Source organism: Patiria miniata, unplaced genomic scaffold (genome assembly GCF_015706575.1).
Source record: "Patiria miniata isolate m_02_andy unplaced genomic scaffold, ASM1570657v1 HiC_scaffold_7, whole genome shotgun sequence".
NCBI lineage: Eukaryota > Metazoa > Echinodermata > Asteroidea > Valvatida > Asterinidae > Patiria > Patiria miniata.
This window is the reverse complement of record NW_024037074.1, coordinates 16,009,839-16,036,589: the sequence shown is the minus strand read 5'-3', so window position 1 is coordinate 16,036,589 and position 26,751 is coordinate 16,009,839. Positions and strand designations below refer to the sequence as shown.

General features: G+C 39.1%; 2 protein-coding genes across 4 annotated transcripts in view; one reads left to right on the top strand and one right to left on the bottom strand.

The window, feature by feature from the left end:
- The window catches only part of LOC119745525 (cubilin-like), a 74,014-nt gene extending 59,696 nt beyond the window's left edge, over nt 1-14,318 (bottom strand). The window contains exons 1-2 of the mRNA XM_038221915.1: nt 13,577-14,318; nt 3,352-3,481 (exon numbers count right to left, since the gene is read on the bottom strand). Of these exons, the coding sequence (XP_038077843.1) occupies nt 3,352-3,481; nt 13,577-13,710 (264 nt within the window). The 5' untranslated portion in view covers nt 13,711-14,318. The remainder of the gene's footprint in view (nt 1-3,351; nt 3,482-13,576) is intronic.
- A 1,779-nt stretch (nt 14,319-16,097) lies between these two features.
- On the top strand, nt 16,098-26,035 carry LOC119745565 (dnaJ homolog subfamily A member 1-like). 3 transcript variants are annotated; one of them, XM_038222012.1, is made up of 7 exons: nt 16,098-16,190; nt 18,288-18,459; nt 19,376-19,652; nt 20,469-20,696; nt 21,803-21,906; nt 22,301-22,427; nt 23,901-26,035. In XM_038222012.1, the coding sequence occupies exons 2-7, from the start codon at nt 18,328-18,330 to the stop codon at nt 24,230-24,232; spliced, it is 1,200 nt and encodes a 399-aa protein (XP_038077940.1). In that variant the 5' UTR covers nt 16,098-16,190; nt 18,288-18,327; the 3' UTR covers nt 24,233-26,035. The 3 variants fall into 3 exon arrangements, with proteins under 3 accessions (XP_038077940.1, XP_038077937.1, XP_038077938.1); XM_038222009.1 differs by having other exon boundaries at nt 16,099-16,333; XM_038222010.1 differs by having other exon boundaries at nt 16,099-16,336; nt 18,285-18,459.
- Nucleotides 26,036-26,751: the final 716 nt, after the last annotated feature.

Here is a 26,751-nt window from a genome sequence, read left to right as displayed (position 1 = left end):
TGTTTGGAGTAGATAAGCTGCAATTCAGGCAGTTTAAAGTGACACGGCATAAAAAGGCCCTGGATTTTTATCACTTAATGGTCATATTATGACCCAAATCTTTGTCCACACTGGTCTGATAAATGGCTGCTTTCATAACTGATTGTCAAAAAAAGAAGATATATTTCTTTCTTCTTTCTTTCTGGAGCTCTACTACACTTTAAGAGATTTCAAAAAATAACAGTGAGCACTAAATTCCATGGAATTTAGAAAGAAAGAAATTCAGAAAAAGGGAATGAAGGTTCTTGTATACATGAGTCTGACAGAAAATTCACTATTTATATTTTGTATGTATTTTGAAAAGTAACATTTGACAATTTTTTTTACAAATTAAAATATTCATTACATTGGATTGGCTGGTCATAATATGCCTTCTGCATCCTGCGAAATCCTGGGGTATGTTCCAGTTAAACAAACATACTTGCACTCGCCAGCAAACTTACTTGGGATGTTGAAAATGGAATTTGATTTTTTTATTATCCGGACTCTGCATTCAAAGATTACGAATGTGTTAATGTGATTCTTTGTAAATCTTTGCCACATACGCGTAGTCCTATTAATTAAAGGGAATATACAACATTTGCAAACATCGAAAAATAAAACTACCAAGTTTTTGCGAAATACCTTAATAGGATGTTGGTAAATGACAGTCTAAAGCATCCTGTAAAATTATGGCACCTGGTATACTGTCATTTTCAAGAAAAGTGGTATTTTTGTATCAATTTCCAACGCTGATCGGCCGATCAGCGTTGGAAACAACTGGCTTTTTTTTCAAATACTGGCCCCAATTGACCATTGCACTTGTTTGCAATCGATTACAAACCTATGAACGGGTACGAGCCAGCTAGACTGGTTCCCTGACCTTACAATTCCCCAATGTATGTAAACTGCTCTGTTTCTTCTTATATGGAGTCAGGGGACCAGACTACAGGAAAATGATCGTTTTTCTTGGTTTTTATAGCACTTTCGAACCCAAAACCTCCAAAAAGTCAGTGTAACTATATTTGCTTTATATTTCCAACCCCCCAATTCCATCCATTTCTGAAAATTACAGCAAAAGCAAATGATGTATATTCCCTTTAAACATGAATTCAGACTTATATACTATATATTATACTTTTAAACATGCACATATTATTTGAAAAATTGAAACGGGAATAAGCTAGGTTGAGTACAAGAAACTTTTCTTTTTAAAATCAAATGTTTAAAATTCTTTACATACAGTACATTGTAATACGTGCGTAAATCGTAACCATCCCAAATCCTCCCAAATCCTCTTTGCAAATTGGAGGAATTTGCAGGATTGAGGCTACATGGCAAAAGTGAAATATAGCCTTTAACTATGAAATATAATTTGAAAATTAAAAACAGTAAGTTGTTTCTACACTTGTTGTTTCTATGGCAACCAACCAGGATCTACTATTGAGACAGAGGTTGAAGTGTACCCAGGGGAGTAAGGAATGGGAGCAACAAACTTTATGGTCACCCCACACAAAGAAATATTCTAATAGGCAGCCAGGGCACTGCAAGAACGCACACTTTGATTAAGAACCAAAGGTTGTGTGCTTAGCGACAATAGAATCCAACAGTAAACACAATAAGTGGAGGGAGGGGAGTTGTCATTTTGCCAAACATTGTCATAATAATCTCAAAGGGAGAAAGGTGACACCACATGGTTTACTTTTACCCCCTTAGGTCAAGATCTTGTAAAATATCTTGGAAGTTATTGCATGTTTCAAGGCTATTTTAATAATGCTGCTTTCTTTGGGGCATAAACCAGCTGCCTTGGAAACTTGTATCTAGCAAACAAGTGTCTGTAGGGTTCATTTCATGGCCCGGTGTATTCAATGCATATGGTGCAAACTGAAGGTTTTTTTCTTTCAAATGTCGGCTGATGACCGAAAAGGTGCCCGACTATTAAAATTTAGTGCAAAATATATGGGAGCCCAGAGAGGCCGGCTACATAAAGCTTATACTCGATCGTAACCCCATCTAAAACACGTTAAAATTGTGCAGCAGCAGGATTCCAGTCAAACCAGTGAGTTTGGTGGTTTAAGACATCATCTTACATTGAAAAAAAACCTTTATAATTTTGCCGACGTGCACGGCTACGGCGACGCGTGCACATACCAGAAACCGGAGCCTTTTTTTTTGGCCTAATGCAAATGTGCAAGTTCCCTACTTTCAAGGTTCTTCAGAACATTATGTTAATTCAATTGTAAACACAATGTACTACGCATCACTTCAGATATAACTGGTAATGGAAATCAAGATCCAAATCAATGACTGAAGTCACTGAACGATACTGTAAATACACCCAAATCCAAAATTTTGTTTTTAATACATAAATACCAACATTTCTTCAAATTGAAACATTATTGAGTATTGTCTGACATGAATTTTATCACATGCCAAAAAAACCACAATAACTTTTAGCTGGCAATGTCTCCATCTTCAATCTTCTATTAAAAAAAAATCTTCCAAAAATTATATGAAAACGCTGTTAAGAGAGTTGTTCATGGAGTTCAATGATTGAAGAAGTACACTGTTATAATTACAGCGCATGAAGATGTCAAGATTTTACACAATGAGATACTCGTACTTGAACTGTTAGCATTAAGTCACATGACCTGACCGAAGCAGAAAAACTAAACTCAGCTGGGATTCCAAAGTTTGGGGCAGTAAATGACGCAATTGGGGATGTCTGGTACCGTTCAGTGATACAGTCTGCGATGTTGTACAACTGAAATTTAAAATTTATTACTAACAACAATGTTATCAATGAGGTCGTTTGGATGGATTGTCACGCACGTGACAATACATTTACGTCAATTTTTGTGACTGGTGTTGAGTCGTACTGATTTTGTAACTTGCAGCGAGCGGCAATTTTTTGTTAAATCAGCTGATTATTATGAACAAGACTGAAGACAGAGGTGGGACAGTGTATACTCAGTCCACACGGTACCAGTAAGAGAGGAGACTTCTGTTCTTGTTTGAGATAAAAGGACACAAAAAGATCCAGGAGTGTTTGATCTATGCAAGATATTTATTTCAAGTATGTTGTAAAGTCAGTTTGAACAAATAGTACAGGGTATCTCTGACCGATAAACTTTTCAATGGTTGCTTCAAATTCAAATTGCTTGAATTTTTTTAATATTCAGTCAATCACGAAGGATAAACTTTTAGTTCTTCTGTTTTTCTTACTTAAATGTCTTCACCAAGACAACTTGTTTCAAATTCAATGTCGTGAGATTTTCAACATTATTGGGATCAAAATATAACAAAACAATGTGAAATTAGAAAATGTTTTACCTTGTCGGCCATGGCCAAGAGATCATGATTGCCAACGACCACGCGGCCGCTGCCTACCGGTTGAAAGGTGATGTTGTGATTATCTCCCGTCTGGAAAATCAAATGTCCTTGTTGCGTCATCATCTTTGGCCTAGAGAGAGGGAGAAAAAAAGACAAAACATAGTTTCGGAGAAATAAAACTTAAAAAGCTTGCCCAAAAGAATTTAAGGAAACCAATGTCCACACAAGATATCAAGGACAACAATTAAGCAAGGAGACATTCAGGAAGTTATTAATTCACTGCCAAGGCCTTGATTGAGAAAAAGTGATTACCCACTTTTGAAGTTTCGGAAATTGTATTGGTTGATGGATATAATTATGCCATGGTTAAAAAATATCATTCCAAAAAAGTGTTCAAGATTGTTCACTTTCACTAGACACTTTTATCAATATCCGGTACTATAACTTGTGCCATTCACATTTCAATGTTAAGGTTTGTTTTGGCCCTTCCTTAGAAACAAAATTCAACAAATATTAAAAATATTAAAAATAGTAAACCGCAGGCTCTGTATACAGTCCTACATGTACCGGTAGATGATGGATTTTACAATAAACAGAGAGAGGCTCATCCAACATTTATTCAATAGCAGATCTTGATCCCAGACAGTGAAGACTGCAATGATCTTGCGCTTTCCTCAAGAAACTATGTTTTAAACCACAATCTTTTCTCTGAAATGTATTCATAACAAGATAAGACATAACCAGGTCTTGGCACATTTTGAGTGTGTTTAATCATTGCCGTAACAATGAGTCATTGTTTTCTGACATTCACAGGCAAAAGAGACAGTGCCCAAGACACAACATTCACAGATGGGAAATGCTTGAGGTAATGGATTAATTCCTCAAGGGTCTTTTCGAAACATGATGACTTCCTTATAGTTTCCTGTAAAAGACAAGGCCACAAAACAACGTCCAGTGTAGCAATTAGCATCATGATTATCAACTACAAGCTCCATCAGGTAATGATCTGGTGAACTCTACCACTCAGAAAATATTCCCTGGTACCCATTCAAAGGACACTGGTGACCAACTAATTCCTTTGACCTCTAATGTCGATGAACTTTTGACCTGGGTCACAATTCCACATGCATACTGAGTTGTGTTCAGCATACCGGTACTGTGGTTTGATCTGGCAGTATTCAAGCTCCAACTTAGCACCCATAATGCTTTTGGTTTCCTTCAGAATATGTTGAGAGGTTCGCCGTCACCTTAGACAGGGCAGGGGTACCTCACCTTCACCACCATGACCCATGACCTTAACACCATTTATTAGCATAAACTAACCACAATCATTAGCATTTTATTTTACTACGCCTCAGCAGTCATGTTGGTTCAGACTGGTGGGCAGGACCAAGAAGCTGAAAACTTCTGATGTTTTTCAATGCCATGGTTGGGGGGGGGGGATTTACAAAGTATGCACCGTTTCAATGAAATGCAAGGGATTGAGATTAGGGTTTCATATCCTGAATATTTCTTTATCCTCTTTTTTCCTCAAGATTGACAAGTGCAGAGTTTTTTGCAACCCTAGCGCCCTAAAAATCATACATACTCCATAAAAAGTACAATCCCTGGTTTGAAGAAAAACTAGTGCAACAGTCACAGCTGTACAAAAAAAAAATCTCAAAACCAGGTGTACGTTGCTGTTGGTTGATTTTGGATAGTTGAACACATGTATATGCCGGTCCTGTATTTGACCTGAAAAACCTTCCCCTATACCTGGGAAAATATGACAAAATGTTGATGACTTTTTTAAGGTTTGGTGGCTATGTAATTCAACACCAGCACTCCAAGTCTGACATCTTGTTTATCAATCAGACACAATTCCTCAACAAGTCTGTACTATTTCAGTGAAGGACCCAAGTTGTAGCAACTCCTGGATTTCACGGTAACTGTTTGATCTGATGACCCTGAGTAAAGGTACTTTTTAATTTCTGACTTGCCCCCTGTAACATGCTTCAACCTGGCTTTAGGGGATTGGAAAGCTGCTAAACACATCATGATGGAAGGTCTGTGGTCTTGGATTTTTCGGTAAATTTATAAGAAACGGAAATGACATGACTGCACTTCAGGCATACGGACATGCTTCTCAATCAGTATGCTATGTTTGAGTGCGTTCTTGAGTTGATCGTGTGCGAAACATGCGATGGCCTACGAAGCGGGCGACATGCGTCGAAGCCGCCTCCCCCGTGACGTGGGCATGTCGAAATAGCATTTGAATTGTTTGCTCAACAGAGGGTCTCCCTCACGCCTAGCCTCCACCACATGACTTTCAATTCCAACCTCTACTTTAAATTTAATCATTTTTGCATTAACTGACAATAAACTGCTTTCTTCCATTCCGTTTGATCATCAGTTCATCATGTCAAATATACATAGCTGAATCTTCTGTGTTAATAGTTTCATCAGATTATGAAACAAATCAACCGTTTGATCCACACTGGTCTTGTTTGATCAACTAAAAGACTATTTTGATCACCGATTGAACAGTATTGATCCTCGTGAAACAAAGGAAAATTCTGATCTGAAAGATCATAATGGGTCATTATGCTACACTCATGTGCATAATGGATCTCATTTTGCTCATAATCTTCATTTACTAAAATAGACATAATAGACAGCGCCTTGAGTAGGCCTACATGTACATGTACCTACCGGTAGACACGTGCGCTATATAAGACTCCGGTATTATTATTATTATTAATTAAAAAATATTATGTCTCTGATGTTGGGCATTAAGAGTTGAACTGTTTTTCAAGAGGATGAGCGCAGCGAAGAAGCGTGAAGTGTTTACTTTTACTTGACAGTTTTGCAAAACATACTCAACTTACTATGTCACAAAGTTTTGCAATACTCAACTTACTATGTCATAAATACAATTTTTTTAAATTCTCAATTGTGTACTATTTTACTAACCCTAAACACAGTTTCACTACTGAATTGATGACAAATATAAAATGATACCCTAGAGCAAATTGACAAATTTCTAGAATATTTTTCTCAAGTTCTATGGATTTGGAACTTTTCAGCTGACTTCACGCAAATATTTCTCTCCTTTCAACTGAGTTCAAAGTTAACAACACGTTTTCAGCGTTTTCAAAGTTGTTTACAAATCTGGCTTCAGAAATGACTCACCAGATGTACAGATGTAGAGATCTCCTTTTCAATTTCAGGAAGCAAAAATTGTGGTTTGCAAACTACTTCTTGCAAAGTGCATAGAAGAAAATATTTTGATCGTACAGGTATGACTCAACTCTAAAGTAAATTCCATGAAGCAGAATTGAAAGAAACTTTTATTTGATTGTCCAAATATAAATCAAAAAATGACTGATTACTTCCTCAATCCCAAAAGGGCAAAATTAGGTGAATATTCAGTGTACATTGGGAAACCATCTGTTACAAATTTGAATAACGACTAGTCTTGGTACCAGACTGGATTTGGATTTTTATTCCACTATTTTGCAGCCAGTTCCGTGATAAGCGTGGTTATGTTGCGGTGGAGGTCTCTAACAAGATGAATCAAATTCAGTCTTGGCAACAATGGCAGCGCTTCACAGGAAATTCCGAGAATACAGTACCTCACACGCGCTGTATTCAAACTAATGCATGCGCGTGAGGTACCGGTATACTCAGAATTTCCTTTGAAGCACTGCCAAAATTGCCAAGACTGGCAATATTTTAACAATGTAGCGTTTAGGGCCCGCTTATAAGGACCCCAAAATTTTTCTGGATTCTAGATGCTCTGTGGTGCGATCTGAGGCAATTTCTGACCACTTTACGGTTTTTTTGGGGGGGGGGGGCCAATAGCCCCGTTGTCCCCCCCCCCCCCAGATCTTCCCCGTGTTGATAGCGACCGTGCTTGCCATGGACTGGCTGTAAAAGGGGAACTAGATCCAAATCGAGTCTTGGATGAGACTAAACAATGGCACATATCAGGTAGCAACAACCTACTATGATGTTGCAGTCAAGCGTTACCATTCACTACTGAACCAAGTCAATGACAACAAGTTCGTTTTTTCATTATAACTCAACTTCACGGCTGAGTGACTGAACAATGAAGGCCAGAAGGCCCAGAGATTTCTTTTGATGGTTGTTATACTATTATTATTACATAAATAAGCATAAAGATATGGTTATTTATAGTTCAATTCATAGATCTGGCAAAACAAGTTTTGCCCTTGGGCCTTTTCCTTTTTGTGATCAGCATTGATCAGTTCCTTGTTAAAGTTGTTTTGTTGAAGTTGTTTTTCTGCTGTTGGCATGGTATGAACATCTAGCACCATTACGTGTGTGTCGCTGGGAAAGGTTGGGAAATTTTACAAATTTATAGCATTATCAGCTGGAGAAAGGACATTTTAATTTAAGTTGAAAAAGTAATTTAGTAAAGAAAGACTTTGTTAATCAATTCTTAGCTTTTTTTCCCTAGGCACATTCTACTGCATGTACATGTGAGTGTCAAATACTGATATTAAATTCTCTCTTTATGTCAAGGAGCAAATGTTAATGAATAATGTTAAATCATGAAAATAAGCGCAAATAAAACTGTTACTCTCTCAAACCATTTTTTTGAAATGGAAGAATCAATTTTTTTTCCTCTTAATTTCGCACGTAAAATCAAGACGAGATTCTTGCAAATCCAAATCTAAAACTTGAAAACTTGACATGATCTTTAAACCAAAGAAAACAAAGTATATTGTTTGTCCCTGTACGCCCCTGCCATAAACCAGCAGTGGCACCAGGTCCCTCCACAATGGAACCACAAACCAAACGACCTCTTGATGGATGTGTTTTATAAGTTTATTGCCAGAGCAAGTGAACTCCACGTAAAATAAACTGCACTCAAGACCAGCTCGAGGTTGGCACTGAGGGGGCGGTTCCCTACCACCTGATACGTGTGTATGATGAGCACTTGGGTGCCGGTGCCGAGTACCGAGGAGGCCATGTTTGCCCACAAACTTTCAAGAGGGGGAACGGAGGCCTTGGTGTTTCCAAACACGGATCACAATGCACTAGGAACCCTGGGTAAACCAGATTTTTATGGTGCAGTGTTTTACAGATGACAGGGAGGTTTTGTAATAAAAGTTGGCCGGTAATTGATAAGAATCACGGTTGGCTTTTTAAGATACAATGTACATTAGCAAGTCACCATCTAATAATTCTTAATTTACGAAATTTCGATTGAAATTACGAATGCAATTTCAGTGCAGCACGTATACACATGCGTGTTTGGACAATGATGCCAGATTTGAAGTTGACTAAATCCTCAGAGTTCTTAATGGGTGAACCTTTGCAGGTTAATCAACACAACCTTCACGAAATGGTTTTTGTTAATGTTATATTGGCTGATTTTAGCTATTAAACAGTAACATTCATTAAAGCACAAATTTGAAGATATCTGAGGAACTGTGAAAATGCGGTTGATTGAAACATGATTGAAATGTTGGGCCAAGATCTGAACTTTTTTTTGTGAAGATTTTCTTGAAGCCCCCCCCCCCCCTTTCAAATAACCACAAACATAAAATGTAATGAACGTTAGTGTAATAATCCATGCAGTATTATAAGTGCGCAACATACTGTTACAAATCCTTGTCAAAAAAATTAACAAACAAGGGCGCTTCTATATTTTATGACTAGGCAAGGCCACATGACCTTGTATCCTAATCGTAACAGTGTAGTTCACTAGTCCCTAGTGACAGAACATACACATGTTCACTATGCCAAGATGGCACAAGCAGTTTATGCAAAGCATCCTGTAACATGTGCCCCTCCATTCAAGGCCTTTCTCAATGGATAGATTACCTTACTTTGCAATCAATAATGTGTCTGGCCACTCAACTGTTTATCAAACAGGAAGCTGGTCTCTCCAGAAGTGTACGACAATTAGCAAGTCTTCAAGACAGAGGCATGCTAATCCTTGATAATTGTTTGTTTATACAGCAAAGGTGCTGCCACATGTGTCTCAGAAACCTTAAGTTGGTGTTCTGAATTTTTTGGAGGACAGTGGTTTGGATAATTTCCCAAGGGAAAATTACTGGTCCTCCGGGCTTCTTAGCATATGCATCTGTGTGCCTTTTTAATGCTAGGGACACAGACCAACAGTTAGTGCTTGGTAAAGTCAGGGTCCTTGGGTCACAGGTAGGGGGTGATAGGCGAGGGGTCGGCTGGTCACTCAATTCATTTTGAGCATATTTTGTTCAGGCATTCTTGACTGCTGCTGCACCTTTAGGCTGCACTATGTTAGCACTTTCAATTTTCTTCAACTGTAACATATTTCCATGGCGTTCACTACATAGAGGTCTCCATCTACAAAAACAAATTGTTTGCAGAATTTCTAAATGACCAATGTATATTCAACTTTCCAGGTTGTTTAAAAAAAGTCAGCCAGTTATTACAATTATTTTAATCGACAAGCATTTATAAACTGGTAAATCAGCAACAAAATGGGATGGATTCTACAAACTTTTTGAACAACTTTTCCCCAAAAACATTTAAAAGAAGGTGATACATACATTTTTTTGTATGAATCAAACAGGCACAACTATTATGAAAAAGACTAGCGAACAGGGACCAACAAAGGCACAAAGTACGGTACCACGATGAATCCTATGATTAGGATTATAGGATTATTGCTACACTTAGTCAAGGCACTTTGCCAAGGCACAGCGTCCCAGTTTCTTTAGTTTTTCATGTTAAGCCAGATTAACGTGTTAAGTCTGTTTCTTGAAAATGGGGTTTTATGCATTTAACTTGGCCCAATTTCAAGGATAACATTCCTCAACCACAAATCTATGCCTTGTATTTTTGTTTTTATTCCTCCATGCCTTGACCATGCTTTGACTCTTGTGTGACAGCTGTGTCATGTCTTCAGTTAATAGCCCTCCAGGAGTGCACTTGTGTAACCCCTTGTGTAACATTTTGTGTAACAACCACATGGCAGCCCCAACACCAATACCACTTTATCTTTTTGCTATACGCTTCATCACAGCTGAGCAACCCCTAAAAGAATGCATGAATGGGACATTTCCTGTTAGAGCCAATTTAACAAAGTAACATATGGGAGAGGCAAACAAGCTATCATGAATTAGTGCACAATAATGGGTGGAATGCACTCTCCCCACAAGAACGGCTCATGCATGTGCTGGAATTATAATGCCACATTCCAAAGTCATTCAATCCTTTTCGACATACAAATACAAAAAAGAAATAGTTGCTGCCTAAAATACTTGATTCAGATGTCTATTCAAAACTTCTTGCAATAGGCCTACAGTTTCTCTACCCAAGCTCTTCAAGCAACATATTCATTTGTTTTCTCTCCTGAGGAATTTTCAGTATACATTTTATTTTGATTATTTTGGATTTGTTTGTTAACCCTCTGTGTAATGATGCTTTTATTTTTTGGTTGATTTCAGTCCGTAATGCACACCAAAAAATTTGCCTGAATTATTGTCAGGGGAAAAAAATAATATTTTAAAAATTTGTTAAGTACTGGTAAGTATTCCCTAAATTTATGTGGGCAGTATTTTTTTGGTTTGATGTCTTGTTCAGAAGTGAATACCTTTTGTGTTTCTAGAAAAACAGCAATTTAAAAAAACAAAAATCTACATTTAAGAGTGAAACTCGAGAAACAGCATTGGGCGAGCAACTTTAAATTCAACAAAATCTGAATATGTTATAAAATAGCTATTTAAAGTATCAATAGGCCTACTTGCTTGATGTTTACTAAGAGGATTAAAATGATTCCCATCTCCAGACAATGGCCATGGTTTTATCAGCTGATGGGAATGGCTTCAAATAAACCATGTACATGTACTAAGAACAGAGCTGTGATATGATGGCATGAGATTATTATTGGAAGATCATGGGGATCACGATTTACATTCACCATGGCTACCTCCAAGCATACACCACTGTTATGTGCGTCTATTGTTTCACGCCCCAAAATCATGATCAGAATTTGTAACTCTGCGTTTTCTGGTTTATGTACCGGTTAATACCAGGCACTGAGTGGCTCAGGGGTAGCTAGGCCCAGGCTCCAGGGTAACAGTAGCATCACCTGTCGTGACCCTGTGGCCCTTTAAACCACACTGGCTGTTGGGAACAGGATATCTGTAAACATGTAAGACTTCCAAGAATCAGGGAGTGATTGTTAATGTTAGCCCATTGTTTACTTAGGGAGCCTTTTGTCAAACCAAATGCAGAATCATGGTCAGACTATGGTCAGACAAATTATGCAAATGTTGTCTTCAAGTAAGTTCCTGTTCTCTTTCCAAAAAAAAGTTGGAAAGTACACCAATTTTATTCCATTGTGCCTGGAACTTTAATACTCGGAACCCTAAAAATAAATCTGACGCCCTTAAAATCCGTGACTTTTGTGAGATTTGTAAGTATTGTAGAGGACACAATTGCAGAATACTCTGCCACGCGATCTATCCACCCTCGTAGCTCGCTACATTGTCATGACTGATTGCCCTCAATAAACTTTTTCAGGTACAGGCATCACACTCCACTGCTTTTCCACCTGTATCCGGGTAGCCGCAACAGATAATAGAATTTTTTTATTGATCCCCAATTCATTTCGCATTGCTTTGTTTTCAAGGGACGTCCCCTCCGTAGCCGCGTAGTGGGCAACAGGTAATTTTTGGTTTGGACTTGACTTCTTCTTTTTTCAGCGATTCCAACTGCCTACCCAGATGATTTAGGTTGTTCTTCCGAGTGGCGTGTAATTCTGCAATTTATACTCCTAATCCCCTGTCTTCCTTAAGTTTTCAGGCCTAATCTTGCAAAAACAATGCACTTACATTACAATATCTGATCTGTTTTTCACAATACACTTAAAGAAGAGTTCTTTAAACCAAGATAAAAAAAATGGTACTGACAGGTACTCCCCAAGCCAACTATTATCAGTAATATTGCATTATCTGATAAGGCAGCTACATACATTGTACATTGTGTAGTTCCTTGAACAAACATGAATGCTCTATTTTTAATGTAACAGTCATGCATCCTCATTCAGATTGCGGTTAGGTTAATCTCAAATCTCATATATAGGGATGCTTATATAAGAGGAAAATGCAGTATAATTATCACTGGGCTAGTGTTATACTGGCTGCAGCGGAAATTTGCCAGTACCTTACTGAATGAATCTTACGGAATCCAACACCCACAACCAACCAAAAAACTCTCTATTGTTCAAAAACAAAACCAAAAGAAACAGCACACTTATGGACATTCTTGGATCATACTCAACCAATTGAAAGGAGAAGCCTTGATATTCAGCTTACAGCTTTGACCATTTCACATTCGTAGATGGACAACTTCAATGAGGGCACACATTTTTCATATAATTCATCAATCACCAATGATCACAAAACTCACCTTTCAAGCATGATTCCATAATTAGTTTCAATGTGGCATGGATTTGTAAAGATTATGTTAGGTTAATAAGAGTGTTAAGTGTGGGCACGGATTCAACCTCCTTCGTGTGTCCTTCTGTCTATGGTTTCATGATCAGGTATTGAGCTTTAGGAGAAAGAATTCACTGGTCATGCTGGTCAATCAATAAAATGTCAATTGTAAAAACGTGAAAAAAAGGGGCCCTTGCAAACAAGGCCATTTGTATTGCATCACAAAGAAAGACACAGCCTCAGTTAAAAAAGGAAAACGACTGGATCACAAACAAAAATTACACTTATTTCACTCAGGTATTTTTCCGTGATGTCTTGACCATGTTGACCAGCTACTGAGCACACAGTTGAGTGTATTTTTTTTTAACCAAACAATTGGAAATATATGCCCAAAATATACTAACATCTTATTTTCATTAAAATGTCATCTTAACTTCAAACATTCCACAAACAACATGAACAATATGCCTAATCGTTGTCCAATTTCTGAATAAAGTTTTGTCAAACTTTTTTTAGTAAACAGTTTGAAATTGAAAACTATATTAAGCATCTATTACAATATCTGCATGTGTTGTACAAAGTTAATGGTCATGACGGTTAAGTCAACTCTGGTCAATGCTGGTCAATTCTTACTTCTAGAATTAAAAGGCACACACAGCATGCACAGCGGATGCCTTCAAATTCTAGAAGTAGTCGATTCTTTAGTCCACGGCCACTTGTCCACTGCAGGTCAGTAACAGTAACGTCCTTGACATTTTTCAATGCAATCCAGTTCATATACTTACTGATCGTCCGCGTTGGCAGCCTGCCGCTTGTTCCTCGCCGCCTCGGCCGGGCACGAGAGCAACACGGCCCACAAACATAGGGCCAAGAACACGCCCCGCGCAGTTCTTACCGATGCTGATGACCTGCTGGCCATTTTGTTTTCAAGGACCAGAGGACAGTTTCATCCAGTGAAGTTAGCCAAGTTTGAGCACTTCTGCTGATGATGTTTCGTTGTCCGACGACGGACGAAGACACACAAACCAATTTCTTTTATGTTGGGAAGCGCACGAAGATCTTGAATCATTAAAAGGAACGAGATCGCACAAGTTTGTAAAACTGATCCACGGCAGTTTAGAAAGACAAAACCTCCCCTGTTTTTTCTTTTGATCACACCATTGGAGTCTGTTAATTCACGGTGTCCCACGTAAACCCGTCCAAGCGATGTGCTAGCTACTGAGTTCGTTTGGAGTGATGTGCACGTCCCTTGGCCAGTGGTATTCAATGTCTAAGAAGTCTAAGACCATCAAACTTTACACCATGGCTTGTCACCGGTACTATACCGGTCACCGAAGATCGGTTGCGAAACCCCCTGCGCATGAGATCGAGACTCCACTGTGACTGACGTTTCAGGAGACTCGGGTCTTTATTTGCTCAAAGGGGTGTTTTATGGCACAGTATGTTGGCTCATAAGTTTGAACCTGGCACACGTGCACGCAAATCTGCAGCATCTGCATATATTACGATCTAGAACTTAGGTAAACACTTGTAAACGGAGCTGGTCCCCGTGTTTTGCCTCGCCTCGTAATCGCGCAAACTTCAAAGGGGCGGATACCAGTGGATCCTGTTTGTACCTCTCTGTACGAGTGTGATCTATCAGGGTCCTTCATGCTTCAGTGATCTTTTTCATAACGAAAAATTTTGTCCACCACGTACATACAATGTATGTACATGTATTCATCGTAGTTCTTTTTTTTTCGTCCATGTCTTGAGTAGACACTTTGTTTCATGTAAATATGCCAAAATTGGCTCCCATTGAAACACCCCTTCCCCCAAGAGAGAGAGAGAGAGAGAAACGAATAGAATGTTTTTAATTTTAATTCTTTAACTGTATAGAGAGAATGTTGTCAATTTCTGTCGGGACTCGGGGGCGGATCCGGGAATTTTTGCGGGGGGGGGGGGAGTGTGGTTCATCAACGACAAAAATCAGAAATGTAACCAGGTTTTTTTTTCTCCTGACACTTGGCCTCCAAAAATCCATAGGTGGGGTGGGGGAGGGGGGGGGGGGGTCGTACCATAATTTCAATGGGGGCGCTGTTCAAATCCGACAATTATTAACCCTTTAATGACAGTGTACAATACAACCCTAACCAAGCTGGCTCTGTCCGTATTTGCTGTATGGGCCGACATTATTACCAGTTTCATTTTTGGGTGTCAGAACGGGGTGGGGGGGGGGTTGTATTATTTTTTAATGAAAACCCATTTTTGACAGAGCTGGGTCCCCCCCCCCGATCCGCCTGGGACTGTACTGGAATAAGCTTGTACGTTTTGTACTTTTTACCTAATTTTGATGAAACGGGAGCCGAAAGTCACACTTTTTATGATAGCTCCATATGGTATTGGTATTTTTTTTCCAAGTGACCTACTTTTCGGACTATAGTGACATTTCAGGTGTAATGACCTTTCAGTAGCGGGCCCAGACGGAGGCCGGCGCAGCTAGCGCAGCCGGCGCCCCCCCCCCCTATAATTTTCAGTAATTTCACAGTTTCAGTTTTTTTGTCAGTGCTTGCTTCTTAAGGGGGGGGGGGGGGGGCGGGGGCCTTGCTTGTTTGTTTTATGATGGGTTGCTTGTTTTTGTTGTTTTTATTTGTTTGTGTTTAGGAGGTACGTCTTGTCTATTTTTCCCTGTTTCTTCTGTTCAAAGACAAATGTTCACCCACACTATGCCCCGCTTGTGTGTTGTCCGGGTTTAAGGCCAGGCGGGAGGATACGAATGCATGATCGACGTCCCAAATCAGACTCTGCAGGGAGTCACTAAAAATTAACTATTTTCTAATTATTCATACATCACACATGAATCAGTGGGGGCAAGGGGATGAGCAGACGGCATTATGTGACTCTCAGTGCGCTTTAAAAAGGTCATCCTTATTCCGTTTCCGGTTTAATTTTGAACCAAACAAAATATGAAGTGGGGAATTCAATTGGTACACTGAGTTGTCGGATCGGACCGGCCGGTCCCTATCTGGTTCGTTAGTAAAAACGTCATACACGCGCGCCCACCATGGATTACTAGCGCTCATTGGCTACAAACGCTCGAGCTGCGTTAACTTCCGGTTCCAATCGTGCAGAAAGTGCTGGAGGTGACGTCACACTAACGAACCGGATAAAGGGGATCGCTATCATAACCCGACAGCGAGCCACCACCACAACCACGTGCTGGCCCGTCAGGGATAAATAGCCCCCTCTGACGGCAGCCGAGGAACCCTGTTGATATGCCTGGTACCCGTTGCTTGTTGACCACAAAGAGACATGATTGTGGGTACCATTGAATTCCGTAGCACATGCATGACATGTGAATCGAGTTCGAGAGGAAATTTCTAGATTGTGCCTGATGCAGGATTAGAAGAAAGGAGAACGGTTCGTAAGAGTTAACCGATTTCGCTAGTCACCCACGGTGAACACTGCATCTTTTTTATCGGACTGTTTGATTCTTGTGCCTATTAAAATCGTGCAAGTAACCCCATCATTTTGCTGAGTGAGAATCAGTAACTGAGTCAGTGGTAAGCAATAAACGACAAGTTTTGTGTGGATGGATGTGTACGTGATGAACCTGACAAAACTCGAAAGACCCGGGGGGGGGGGCCTAGACGGCTGTTTGCCGGCCGGCTAAATTCGAGAGACTCAGATTCACGTGTTGCTACTTTAATTGTGTCAAGATTGACAATCGTTAATCTTAATAATTTGTTTTGATGGGGTCGTTGTGTACATAATTAACATTAACAAAATTAACATTGTCATTGTCACAAAATTTATTATGATTATGTAGGCCTAGCTGGAGTTACCCAGCCCTGAGTTTTATCATTGGGTTGTCTATTACTGGCTGGAGTGCATTTTTCTCAAAACTTGTAGTATTTGCAAAAAAAATTTGGAAAATGTTCAATTTTGTCCCCGTTACACACTAATTGCAACTGCAACTCACCCCAAACTTGCCTGGAATAACCATTACACAGGTCCTTGAAGTAAAAAACGATCCACGATGAAGATTCAGCCTACAATTGCAGTGAAAACAGGAGGAATAACCGCTAACTTGACAACCTTGCTGGATTGGCCAGGACCGCTATTGGTTTGTGCACAAAAAAATTGTGTACAATGAATGGCGGTCGATTAACAGGCACAGAGAGCGATCGCTGTCAACTACTCGGTTTTGCCGGCTGCGCTGGCTGTTGGCGCATGACGTCACGCGGAAGCGTAACACCCGATGACTGTTTCATGCACTAGTATAAGGTTTACCACTCGCATCACAGCTTTGGTACTGGAACCGCAACCAATAGTGCATAAAACAGTCATCGGGTGTTACGCTTCCGCGTGACGTCATGCGCCAACAGCCAGCGCAGCCGGCAAAACCGAGTAGTTGACAGCGATCGCTCTCTGTGCCTGTTAATCGACCGCCATTCATTGTACACAATTTTTTTGTGCACAAACCAATAGCGGTCCTGGCCAATCCAGCAAGGTTGTCAAGTTAGCGGTTATTCCTCCTGTTTTCACTGCAATTGTAGGCTGAATCTTCATCGTGGATCGTTTTTTACTTCAAGGACCTGTGTAATGGTTATTCCAGGCAAGTTTGGGGTGAGTTGCAGTTGCAATTAGTGTGTAACGGGGACAAAATTGAACATTTTCCAAATTTTTTTTGCAAATACTACAAGTTTTGAGAAAAATGCGCTCCAGCCCTAATAGACAACCCAATGATAAAATTCAGGGCTGGGTAACTCCAGCTAATGATTATGAACCATTTGGCACAATGGCAGTTTAAATTTTGGAAAAAAAATGTTTATTGTTGGGAAAGAGTGTTGCAACCTGACGCCACTTCAGTAGTAGTGTACAAAGTCTATGGACAATGATGGAGTGTACTTCCTAACAAAATTGGAAAAGTGTCTTAGTCCCAGATTCATGTCGTATCATCATTTTTGCAATGACTGACCCTCGTGGAGATGATAAAGGAAGAAAAAAGTGGCGTCAGGTTGCACATTTTTTTCCGAATATTCTTTTGTCATTGTGTCATGTGTGTTTGAATGTCACTGAAAGGAAGGCATTAAACCATGAATTTGGTGTGACTCCATGATTAGTAGAAGATAAGGTTTGATGCCGCCTCTCTCTCTCAAGTGTAACTATTTTTATATTTTGAAATTTGTGAAAGAATTTTACATAGCCCCATACATGCCAACTGACAATCTTCACTAGTTTGGGAAGGAATGTTCTCTTTAATAGTCCCATTTCCTTGTTATAATGTGTGATGACGGTCTTAATAAAAAATAGAAGAAACTGTGTCTAAAATTTCTGAGAACATCTAAGATTTGTCTAGAACAATTTTTAGATTTTCAAATTGACTCTTAAAGTATACACTTTTATGCATATTCCACATCATTTTGAATGTGCAATTGGTGAATTCCAGAAAGTTTGAGAAAAGTTCATGAAAACATTCAGTATTTTAAGTGAGCTGGTTGTTTTCTCCTTTAGACAGAAGTTTAAAGGAAACTGTTTAGGGGAAGACATCACCATGGTTAAGGAGATGGGATATTACGACATGCTGGGCGTGAAGTCCAATGCCACCGAGACGGAGCTGAAGAAAGCTTACCGGAAGATGGCCTTGAAGTATCACCCCGACAAGAACCCAGAAGATCCAGAAAAGGTGAGGACCAGGGAATGGACCCCTCTCATCCGAAAGTTTGGACATTTTGTACTTAAGGCAGTAAAAACTGCAACACAGGAAAATAGACTGCCACATAAATCCCCCAGTCCAACACCCCTTTAGTACTGCACAATCAGTTGTGTCAAAAGATCTGGTACCCAGTCTCTATTTCTGAACGTTTCCATAGTCGTGCCACCAGACTACTGACAGGTCAATCATTTAAAAAAGTTGGACATGAACCAGTCTTGTGTTAGACTTCGAATTGACATCACTTGGCTTCACTCTCAGGTGGAAAAAGTTGAAGCAACCTCAAACTTGGCTGGTGAAATACTGAGGATGTTGCCTTTGCCTCGTGACAGTTTTTAAGAATGTTGTTGGCTAGGAGTGAGTAGAGTTTGCATGATTTTGTTTTGCATGTGTTTCTGCACTCGGTCCCAGTCTGACACAGACCAAAACAATTCAGGATTAATTTTTGTAAAATATATACTCCCTAGGCATTTTTGCTAGGATGTAACCTCAGTCCTGCAAAATCCTCCAACTGCCGCCATGTCAAAATAGCATACAGTCTCGATCCTGCAAAATCCTCCGTTATTTCTTGTCTTGAATGTGGTCCTTGGAGAGGTGACCACTGCCTCAATCCTGTAAAACCCTCAGGCAATCACATTCAATATGTTGAGGCAGAGCCAGTGACATGAAGCAGTGGGGAGGATTTAACAACACAAGGTCCGGCCCAAGACCTTGACACAGTGCATCCTCCAAAATCAGCAACACACTTTTGCCATGTAGCCTCAATCCTGCAAAATCCTCTATTTTCCAAAGAGGATTTTGGGAGATTTGGGAAGGTTAGGGTTACAACCTTTATAAACCCTTAGACAGCAACAGAATTCAGGGCTATTATGTGATTTTTTTCCCCCAGTTCAAGCTGATCTCTCAAGCCTACGAAGTCTTGAGCGATGCCAAGAAGCGAAAGGTCTATGATGAGGGAGGCGAGCAGGCTCTGAAGGAGGGGGGCGGGGCTGGTGCCCACAACCCCATGGACATTTTTGACATGTTCTTTGGTACGCATTCGCGGACCCACGAGCGGCGCTGTAAAGACGTGATTCACCAGTTGGGGGTGACGCTCGAGGAGATGTACAACGGATCGCTGAGGAAGTTGGCTCTCAAGAAGAACGTTGTCTGTGACAAGTGTGAAGGTACATAGAAAAAAGAAACATTTCATCATTTAGAAATTATTGTTATTTTTTTTTTATTTATGCAGGATTTCAGATGAATCTGTATAATAAAACTGTTCTTTTCAAATCGACCCTTGTCAATAAATTTGCATTAAAGAATTTGCAATGTGCTGTGTGGATGTGGCGATCAGCAAATCATTCACCATAACTACTCAAGTCCTCCAAAATGCAAATTTGTTTTGGAATAATTTGAAGATTAACCAGGCCAGCGTGATGTTGCATTGGGTTAATAGTCCAAATCCGATTTAAGGATCAAACACATTGTTGGATTATGCAAGTTTCAGCAAGGCTCTTAACAAATATGCAACCCACATTACCCTAAAATTGGATTGTAATGGGCCATTTTGTTTTGTATTTTTTGTCCCAATAAGTTTTGTGATAAGCTTTCGGAGTTGGCATTATAAAAATGTAACCAAGAATTGCTGAAAACTCTTTAAGATTTTTTTGACATCAAAATCTTTCTGTGAGAGTTGATCAATTCATTGAGGCAAATTTTGCAAATTAACCCCAACTCTATAGGGTGTGTCAAAAAATCATATTAAAATCGGAGGATTCAGGACTGTTACAGTTAACATTGTTGTAATTTCTTAAACCTTTAGTCACTGAAGCTGCTGAAACCGCTGTGCCTGTTACTCATTGTTAATAAACACAATGTAATACAATTTGCTAATGAGTTAATACAAACTTGTTTTACTGTTTTACCTCCCTTCCCTATTTGTTAACTGTAAGCTACTTGAAACAAACTGACGGTTAAAAGGCTGTATTTATTTTTTCAAGGTCGTGGAGGCAAGAAGGGTGCAGTGGAGACTTGTGTGACATGTAAAGGGTCCGGGGTTCAGGTCCACATTCGTCAGATAGCGCCCGGCATGGTGCAACAGATGCGGACTACCTGCGGAGAGTGTCAGGGACAAGGCGAGAGGATCAACCTCAAAGATCGATGCAAACAGTGCCTGGGCAAGAAAATTATGAAGAACAGCAAGATCCTGGAGGTGCATATAGACAAAGGTATGCCATACATGTATAATCCGAACGGTGATATTCAGTCACAAAAACTGCTCTAACAAACCTAACTCAGCATTATCCATTTAGAATACACTTATATTTTAGGGCCACAAGTATTATTGGGTTACTCGATTAATTGATCGAAGTGTGGATTATTTGGTTACAGTTTTGTGTTTGATTAATCGAAGACCCCTTTGTGAAAATAAGGGCTTCCTTTCAGAAGGCGTAAGAGAACGGCCATAAACATCTTAAGCCAAAAATCTCAGACATTCCACGTAGCGCAGGACGATATGGCGATAAAGTATCACCACGAATATGATGTTTGTCTAAAGAAAATCGGAATCGCCTAAGTTTAAAAAATTGAGATGTAGGCGAAGTAGTTTTAAAATTCTCGCTTTTTTCTAAATTTTACAGATGAACCACAAAGCTGTTTCTCAACCAGCATAAAAAAATGAAAAGGGAACGATTTATCGATCAAAGGAGTAATCATTAACTGGTGGCCCGATTACAGTACATGATACTTAACTGAGCACATGTTTTTGCTTAGTTGTATATGGGAAAACCATAAATGTCTGATTTTTTATTCCACCCTTTTACGCTGAGTGGAGAGTGCTCTTTCGGTTTGTGTGAGCTATGCGGCACACGTCACAGGTGGAAAATGCTACCTGGTTCAAATATATACAACGCTTCAGATATGGAATGCTCATCTGTTTTTCTGCTAGTCTAGACTATTCACTGCCGTGCCAAGTTGTGTGGTCTTACTTGCCTAATACACGCAGGTCAAATTTCATTTGACCTCAAACTTAAAACTGATGGCATTGCAATTCAGTCAGTTTTACAACTTCATGTTGCAAAGCAAATGTGGCCCTAACTGAGTTCAAGGTTTTTACATAAACTGAAGGGGGGGATTTCAGGTAAATTTAAAGAAAATTTAAAGTCAATATCATGCTTTACAGTAATAAGGTAAACAGGTAAACAAAATTTGTTAATACAAATTTGTTTTATTCTGTTTTTTTTTCCAGTTGTATTGAACATTTTACATAATAACAGAACACTTTCCCTTTTCAACAAATAAAATAGTGTGTATATATTTGTGTGTAATGAATCAGGAATGAAAGACGGACAGAAGATCACATTCCACGGGGAGGGCGACCAGGAACCTGGTCTGGAACCAGGCGACATCATCATTGTTCTTGAGGAGAAACCACACAAGGTATCTGTCTATCTTCCATCTTTAAAATGCATCTTCAATAAGTCCAATTTGAATCTTTGTAAAAAGAATGACCACGAACTTGAAATGTAACATTTGCAATATATAAATGCTAACCCAGAGGCATTTTGGCTAGGAATGTTTCTGAAGCTGCGCAGATCAACAAACTTGAACAATAACTGAATTTCAGCAAAACCAGGAAACCAAGGCGAATCTTAAATGATGATTGTGAGGCTATACATTATTTCGTCTCTCAGTATCAATATAATATGTGCAGAATTGAGAAAGGGTTTAAAGTTTAACGAAAACAAAAATGAAAGCAGAACTATCTGACTTTTTAATGTGAAAAGAATAAATTGATTGTTATTATGTTGTTGTTTTTTTTGGGTCATTGTAGACCTTCAAGAGGAAAGGGCATGATATCATCATGAACCTGACAATAGAGTTAGTGGAGTCACTGTGCGGATTCAGGCGTGTTATCAAGATGTTGGACGACCGAGAACTAGTCATAACATCCCACGAAGGTAAGCCAATCCTTTAGATTTCTTTTGAGCCCTGCAGTTCTTCTGACAAAATCAAAAAGTCATAAACACTGATAATCTCCTAGTTTTCCCGTCAAGTACATTTTTATGGGGTTTGTGAATACAGTGTGAGAAAAATATTATCGAAATTGGAAGAAAAAGTGCAAATTGCCCGACATGCATTAAAAAAAAAAAGGTTGCAAAGATTCCTGTTCAAAATCTTTTATAGCACCCAGTGTTTATGTTTTGCATCAAATTCCACAACGAACTATCACTTGAAAGAGATGTTATCGCATGGGAGAAATAAAACTCCAAGGCTATATGATACAATTTGGCTTAGTGAGTGTACTCTATAAACAACCCTTCCCTGACTACCAGCTAGAAGCAGTATGTGTTTTGCATGAGGTTTTGGCTGGTTACCAATCAAATGCAGTAAGCAGTCATAATTCTGCTGAGCAACTTTACGGTCAGCAGCCTTGCAAGATTGGTACCCAGACATCTACAGGAAGCTTGATTCATTCCTTGACTGAGTCACAGTGGATAGTCTATAATTAGGTGATTCCCGGGCTGATTCGGTGGCTTTTCCTGCTACTTCCTTAAAATATCTCCCAGGTCTGTTCTTTTCTTGACTTGCCATTTATTAACTCCCAAGCCGCTGTGCTAGAAGCCAATGGGACATGTTTATTCTGTAAAGTTTAACTTCTGAGAATCTGTACTGCCCCAAAGAGGATATGGATTCGTCAAGAAGTTAAAATAAGTGCAAATGTGTTAACATTCAAAGGGAATTCTGTATAGAGGCTGTGCTCTACATTTTTATATCTTGAGAATTTGCAAGGTAGATTTTAAAAGATCTGGGAATGGTAAAGGTTCAGGAAATGAACGAATCGATTTATTTTGAAAAGAAATAAGACATTCTAAGTAATGGTCACTCCACTTCAAAGTAACAGTGCTTTCAGTGGAACAAAATTGCAAAAACTTCTGTACATTTTTTCTAAATTCTGTTCATATTTTTTTGTAATTTTTTTTTATGTACTGCCTGTAGGCTACGAACAAAAGATGTTTGGGAATTGGTTCCAGAGATGATTCATCAACTGTTACTCCCCAAAGTTTACTGAGGTCTTTGCTGTTGGCTCCTCGAAGTGACCCACAGCATCTTTGACTTCAACGCTCTGTAAATGCTGTTTGACGCAATGCACTAGAAGTCTGAAAACAGCCACACACAGTCAGGCAATACAGACTCAACCAATGAGGAAAAATTCAAAATCTTGCCTGACGGTTTAGAGATAATAGTCTCTGTTCTAAATTGAAGTTTGTGTGGGTGTTAGCTTTCTGCATATGGTTAGCAGATATGCCCGCTTGAAATGTCACTCACTGGAGATTGGAAACTGATAGATTGGCTAATCCTTTTCATTGGATTGAGGCAGTTTCTGTACTCGAAGAGTTCATTCGTCAATTTGTTTTTGTGTTTGCTCGTAGGTGAAATAATCAAACACGATGACATCAAGGTCGTGCGCAACGAGGGCATGCCCACCTACCGGTCGCCCTTTGACAAGGGTCGTCTCATCATCCACTTCACGGTCAAATTTCCCGAGTCCGGTCAGATCTTAGCCGAGTCCATCCCCAAACTTGAGTCCATCCTGCCGGACCGGCCTGAGGTTATGGTAGGAGACGACGTCATGGAGGTCAACCTAACGGACTACACCCCACAGAGTCACCACGGCCACGGTCACTATGGCAACGCATACGACCAAGACGAGGACGATTACCATGGGGGGCGAGGCGGGGGTGTGCAGTGTCAAACCCAATGAGTGCAAAAGACTGGTTCCATAATTCCACACCACCCGGATATAAATTATGTACCATTTGCATAGTAAATTATATATTTAAAAGGATTGAGCACGTACATGTACTTGTATCTTCCGTGATGTACCAAATCCCACAAGTATTAATCTTTCAATATTACTTTGCAGATAGGGTTGCATTGTATAAACTTAAAGGAAATATGCACCCCACAAAGAGGTTTTTTCGTGAGAAATATCACTTCCAAAAACTTGAGGTCAGCTTGTAGTGATGTTGTGAAATGGAACAAAAGTTGTTTTTCTGGTATTTGTCACCTTTTTTTTTTACGTAATGGGCATTTATATTTATTTTGTCAGAATTCAAGGCCGAGTGAAAACCAGAATGTGAAGTCACCTGCCTGCATTTTAAATTAATCGTTTAAAGCAAGGTGCATAGTGGTAATAAAAAAACATAATAATAGTCCCGTTTCAGTGTTTGGAAAAGCATTGCGTGTGCAACTTGGAATCAAAAGGACAATTGAGACTGATCAGTATAACAGCTGGATTTTTCTTTATTGTACATAAATGCAGAATTGAACTGAATGTTGTCCACAGTCACTTGCTTTGGTTTGTGCAAACTTCATTGCTTTTAATTTTGTCCAAACAAGGACAGTTTGACAAGCCAAACAGTATGTGAATAAAAAAAAGACGTATTTGTGCAATAAGATGGCTAGGCAGGTCTTGTCCTAATGGTTCAATGCCACACTAAGCAAGAATTGCCACGAGTTGTCAAATTTATCCTTAAAAAAATCATCCAATGTCAAATCAAAACTCACCTATTTGGAGTTCTATGAATAAAGGCGGTTAGGGCTGTCCAGTTTTGAATAATTTAGTATTTGATTGCTTGAAACTGTGTTTGACCCGAATATTTGGATATGGGAACAATGAACAGCCGTTGACAAAAGAAATAACCGTCAACAAAAATTGGCATCTGACGATGAAGTGCTGCAACATGGCGGTAAAATAACATCACAGTCGTGTGTGTATGTGTGTAGTTTTTTTGTTTTCGCATATTCAAACTGACAAAAAGCTATTTGAATATTTTGGTTGATGATCAGATGTTCGGTTTATTTGGGACAGCCCTAAAAGGCAGTGTGAATACTTGGCTACGACTAATAGTAAGATACGTCCGTTGGAGTCGAATCAGCCACTTCCATTGGTACATGTGTTATTGCCACTTGTAGCCAAGTTATGTTATGTTTCTTAGATGTTTTTTTTTTTTAGCGAAGGAGGGAATATACAAAATCTTTTATGATTTTTGGCATCATTCCTTTAGTGATGCGAATACGTCCCCTCCACTTTTAAAAACCTCTGTGTGTGTTTTTTAAATTTGTGGCACTAAGTGTACATTAATTAATTCGTTTGGTGTTTTGTTTTTATGAACCAGTGGCCAACAGGCAAGTTCTGAATTAAGTAATGCACATGCAAGTCTTGTTGGATTATAAAAAATGTTTAGTATTTGTCTTGTCAATCGTTTGGAAACAGTAGCTTAACCTTCCCTCTGTCCGTTTTGTATTGAAACTATAAAGAACTCATTGACCACTATTCAAACCTCGAGTACAAAATTTGTACTAATGACATTACCAGAAAAAATCCAAAATCTTGTTGCAGTTTCGTAGCTTTGGCTGTGATTATTGGGTTTAAAAAGATGCTCCGAGTACAAAACGTCACAACTTTAGTGTGGAATTTTCCCATTAAACAGCAGAATGCACTACAGTTTTGACTACATGTATATGAAAATAAAACGAGTAACAGAATTTTGTGGGATTGTGATGCATTTGTTTGTTAATTTTAATTTAGTATGTTATATATTTTAATCCAGGCACGTTGTGTCTTAAATAAAATGATATGACTGGTACAATAACATTCAAGATCCTGTTTCATTTTGTTTACCTGTGGCTTCTGATTAATAAACCTAAGCTGTTTATTTTATAGATATGGCGGACGCAAATAGGAGGGCGCTATTTTGTTTTGCAAATTTGGGTCAATACAGCAGTTAATCCAAACAAAATAGGAATCTCTTATTGCGTCTGTCGAAAAGGCAAACAGGGCTAAGTCAAAATTTAAAACTCTTCTCGCCCGCTTCCTTTTTCCCCCCGCCTCCTTGTTTCCCCCTCTATCATACATTTTCAGTATTATTTATTTCCAGCAAAATCCAAAATTGCGGTTTTGTATGCCAGTTTTAATTTGGAAGAAAGGGTGACGTCTCATTTGGTCTTTGGATATCAGCAAAAGAACTGAGAAAATAGAAGAATCAATCCACCATCTAGAAAAATCCACTATCCTGGGGAGAAAAAGATGGGCTTTTTTTTGTATCTAAAATAAACCCTAAAAGCATGCTAAAACTTAAAAGTAAAACCTAATTTTGTTACTTGGCCTAATAAATTGTTGATAACAGTATTTAGTAACACGAAAAAGAAAGAAAAATCTGGCACCAGGATATCCACAGTTATATTTTTTTTTTTATAAACCTCTAAAAATGAATGAAG